Genomic DNA, 4,648 nt, shown 5'->3' with positions numbered 1-4,648 from the left:
TCAAATTTTGCGCACAAGAGTGTCCTAAACATAGTAGTCAGTCTCATGGAATCTCGCGTGTCTGTACTGGCTGCTGCTACCTAGGAGAAATTCTCGTCAAATAAAAATTATCGGAGAGTATCTCCGATCGTCGCATGTTTTATTTGCGCAAGTACAGTGCCGAATCCTGGCGATCTCTTATCATTATTAGCCCCATGCTGGCGTAATGTAATGGAACTCATGGGAAAACCAGAAGTCTATTTAAAGACGGCATTTTAGCTTGTATATTAGCTAATTATGTAGTTATATCAAACTGAGGAGATTAACGGTTCTGCACTTACTTGCTGTTGAAGGTACAAAAAGAAAATGCGAGATATAAATTTAAGGTTTCTGAACCGGCAACTTTGATGCTGATAATGATGGAGTTTTTATTAGCTTAAAAGAAACCAGCATTTGCTCTTTAAAGGAAACGTAAGCTCGAGATACCAAAAGCTGCATCCTGCTGCTTATACTCCGGAAAAATTTCAGCCCGCATTACTTCATTCAGCGCGCATAAAGCGCGACTTGCATGAAATTGTACCACACGATCCCGGTCAACACGAGCCACATGCTTAAGCATTCGGTACAATGGCGATAATTGGTCCGGCATGAGCTCTAGCATCTTCCAGCCGAGGAATTCTACAAGATGACGCAGCACGAAAACACTTCCACGGCGAGCGGTCACCACGCACTGCTGCTTCTCTTTATTTTGCCGTGTTTGTGCAAATTGCTGATCATCGTTTTCAAATGCAGCTTTAGTCCCAGATTTTGGGATCGAAGACGATACTTCGAGCTCCAACTGAAGAATGCCATAAATGCAAGTGAGCACATCTTGCAGAAACGGCTGAAGCTCCCATTGCAGTAAGGCACACACTTCTGCAAGGTTCGACAAACAACTCGCGCGTAAAGTTGCGGCTTCCAGAGACTCTTGCTCGCTCCATTCACGTTGCGACTTATCGACACTTATCTGTTTTTCATCATTACCATGCCCTTCATGAGTAGGAAGAAGATGTCTTGAAGCAATAGTTTGATTGCAATCTGCGTGCGATTTCTTCAAAGACGGTGGGCGGATGCAATCCAAGTACGCATATACGAACAATTTACCGTACATGTAAATTGTCTCCCCACACTTTCTTGCTGAAAAAAGCAGAGCTTCGCTTAGCTTAATACGAGTTTCCAGCGACTTAGTTGGGTCTTGCAGAGCCTCGACCAGCACAGGTATCGCCACACTTGGATACGCATGTGCCAGTGTCGCCAAACCTTGGATAGCAGCGAGAAATACATAGCTTTCTGCGTCATTTAATTGAAGCAAAAAGATACGTGCTAAAACATTAACTCGTGGTGTCCACGCTGTATCATGTGTGTGTCTACGACTCTCACGTACGATTTTTGTGAGCGACACGACACCTCGCGCACGCAAAGGCACCGAAGTACTTGTCAAATCTTGTTCAGCTTTCTGAAGCACTTTGTGGAAACTTTGTCCACTTTCTTGGTCTTCCTTTACATGAACCGCATCTTTCGCTCTTCGGCTTAAAATATGTACCCGCGAGTTGCTTGCGAGCTCTGCCACTTCAGGCCGTGGATGGCAAGACAACGATTGAAGTACAGGTAACATTGCACGAAGTTGGTGCTCCTCCGACTCACATCGATGAGATGAACCTGCTTCGAGAATTGTTAACGTCACGCCAAGACATATTGTCAGAATTTCACTTTCATCTTCTGTCTCTTCAGCAGACGCTGTTTTTCGTAAGCTTTCACGCTCCTCTACTTCGTCGACGATATTAGCTGAAGGTGTATCAAATGTCTCGAGCACAGTACCGACACATTGAAGTATTATACCAGCGCTCCGCAAGACTGATGGACCCAGGTATTCAATGAGTGCTAATAAAAACAATATGATCATTTCGACACCTTCAGCGCCTAACGAATTCGTTAGCGAATCATGCAAAGTGAAAGAAGGCGTCATTAAGTTTTCGTTTGAAATATTCAGGTCAGAAAGCGTTGCCTCGCCACGTTTTCGTAAGTTCATATAGGTTAAAAGGAGCAAAGAAAACAGCTCACCGACAACATTAGAGCTTTCAAGTTCTTTGTCACCAAGCAGCTCAACAATTGGTTGAATTAAAAATTTCAGCGACGTAGCTGTATCCAGCTCTTCAGCTCGATTTGTAGCGGAGCTTTGGAGTCGAAGTGATAAACCACCATTTTCCCCTGCTCCAAATTTTCGCAATGGTTCCCATAATCCACGGTCACTGTTGCGTTCGAAACCGCATGCTAATAAAGTCGGTCGAAGAGAGATTGTAACAGGAAGCACTGCTAATTGAAGAAGAAACGCCGCATTAGAACATGAGCGAATCCACACAGCGAGAAGCGCACGAAGTGGCGCCTTTAAAAAGCTTTTGCTACTTGACGCGAATGCGTACATATGCAAAAATGGACGCATTAGCGGAGTCAGTGCTTTCAAAAAGTGTTGAGAACATGGTGGGCCGCATAGAAGAAGCCGTGCAATGCTCACACATCGATTCAACGCTTCTTCGCTGGTATCTCCTTTTAATCCATCAGTATCCAGTCGGCTATCCTCGTAAATTAGCAATGGGTAAAACAGTGCCGAAAGAATCTGTGCGTCAAATATTTCTGAATGGCGATTAGCCAGCTGATCGGCTAACAGCGATGCCATTTCACCAAGCAAATTGCTCCTACTACCCATTTCGGAAGTTATCACCGTCAAAAGCAGCTCACGCATTTGTGCGCATAATGCGGTTGCATATGTAATAGGGTCCGCATCACTAGGACACTGACATATTAAGGAGGCAACTTGCGTTCGAGCTTGAGTGTTTCCCTCTTCTACCGCTTCAAGCAACATTTCAATTGTAGCAACAATTCCTCCGTCTTTCATCAGCAAGCGCGACAAAATACGACCACATTGCGACTTAAATCGCTGTCCTACCAACTGATCCTTTGCTAAAGGAGAAACCTGCCCAAGCACCGCACGCACACTACTCATACTCATTCGCAAAGGTAACATTTGAAGCATCAGAATTCGCAAACGTGTAAACTCTGTCCGTTGCGCCGTGTTTACTGCTACCTCTCCATAAATTAGCAAAGCTAGCAGCTCTACCACATATTTAGGCAGCAAAATTGGAAAGAGCTGTGGCAGCGTCAACAGCTGAAAGAGCGTTTGAGATATCAACAGCAGCTCCTTCATCGTTTCTTCGGTATTTATATTACTATCACCAATTTCTTGCTTATATCTGCGTGTTCCCCACATCAACACGTCCTTGGAAACTAGACCCGTATAACAATTATCAGAATACCTCTTTAAAGCCGTTTGAACAAGTAAACAACTTACTCTCCAAAGTTCGTGTGGGTTTTCTTTTCTCAATAGGCATTAGCACTCCAGCTGATACGCGTGGGTGTGCACCCCAGCAAAATAATACCTCCACAGCTGCTTGCAGTACTGAATAATCACGCAAACTTAATAGGCCTGCCGGCGCTTTAGGATAATTGACTTCTTGAGACTCCACTTTCTTTTGCTGAGCCTCCAATTTTTCCAAACGTAGTATACACAAACACAAACGCTGCATTGTGGGCACAAGACGGTGTCGCCATGCTTCGTCTTGCCATTGGACCACGCATGCCGTCTCGGAAAGCCCGCAGAGCTCACGCACGGCTGCCAAAACGTCGGAGTTTTCTGTAGTAAAGTTTTGAATACTCTTTATGTCCCGAAGAGCGTCTATAAATATATACAGTGAACGCATGAGCGCCTGCTGGTGATCTAACTCATTCTTCATGGACGGATTGACGAATTCACAATATAAGAATAAGTGGAATTTCAACCTTATAATAAACCAATCTCACGCACTGAAAGACTACCGGTGATGCTGTTAATTAAAGGTTGTCTGTATAAATATCACAAACAGGGACTTTTACGTACCTATACCTATTTATGGATAAGAATTTTAAATATTACTACATAAAGTAATATCCTTCAAATATTATCTACCTTTTAGATAATATATTAATTAACAGCCTTTAAGTGTTAATTTCATGTAACGATACACCCCATTACAGCTGAAATCTATAAGTAAGTGTAATTAAGGTAAAACGTGTTTTAAAATTAAATAAGTTACAGTCTCCTTTTGAACTTCGAGTGTGTAGGCGGGCATGTCGTAATGCGGCCACGCTCTACTTAGGCACACACCCTAGCACAGCGAGGAAGCGGTTTTACCTGCTTCTCTTGCGTACAGTGAGGTAGTTGTGGTGGGCGCGTTTGCGACCTCACCCAACACACTAAGAACTCTGGTTAAGTGTCGTCACGGGTGCGGTAATCCGTCTCCTCGTGCGCACTTACCAAGTAGGAAGTAGTTTTCAGACTGATTTATGTTTAATAGAATTAAATACAATAAAACCTATTTTTACCAATTAAAATGTTATCTCTATAGATATCATTTAATATGTATTGCGAGCGTATCTTTATACATACCTCGCGTAACTGATGACGCTAGCCGTCATCCCTCCTAATGTGAATGCACCCATGTGCATCACATCCACAAGGGTTGGTCACAAATGTGCACCACACCCGAGTGTTGGGTCTAATTACTATTATTTAGTAATTGACCATCCCCTTAAGTAC

The 4,648-nt window shown here is 43.5% G+C and overlaps 1 protein-coding gene across 1 annotated transcript; it reads right to left on the bottom strand.

The window, feature by feature from the left end:
* Nucleotides 1-439: 439 nt before the first annotated feature.
* On the bottom strand, nucleotides 440-3,806 carry CCR75_006574 (uncharacterized protein; the record flags this gene model as incomplete). The annotated part of the gene is made up of 2 exons (XM_067964642.1): nucleotides 440-3,300; nucleotides 3,365-3,806. The coding sequence occupies 2 exons, from the start codon at nucleotides 3,804-3,806 to the stop codon at nucleotides 440-442; spliced, it is 3,303 nt and encodes a 1,100-aa protein (XP_067816213.1).
* Nucleotides 3,807-4,648: the final 842 nt, after the last annotated feature.

Source organism: Bremia lactucae, linkage group LG4, assembly GCF_004359215.1.
Source record: "Bremia lactucae strain SF5 linkage group LG4, whole genome shotgun sequence".
NCBI classification, from domain to species: domain Eukaryota; phylum Oomycota; class Peronosporomycetes; order Peronosporales; family Peronosporaceae; genus Bremia; species Bremia lactucae.
The sequence above is the reverse complement of the archived record's forward strand: the minus strand, read 5'-3'. Positions and strand labels throughout refer to the sequence as shown.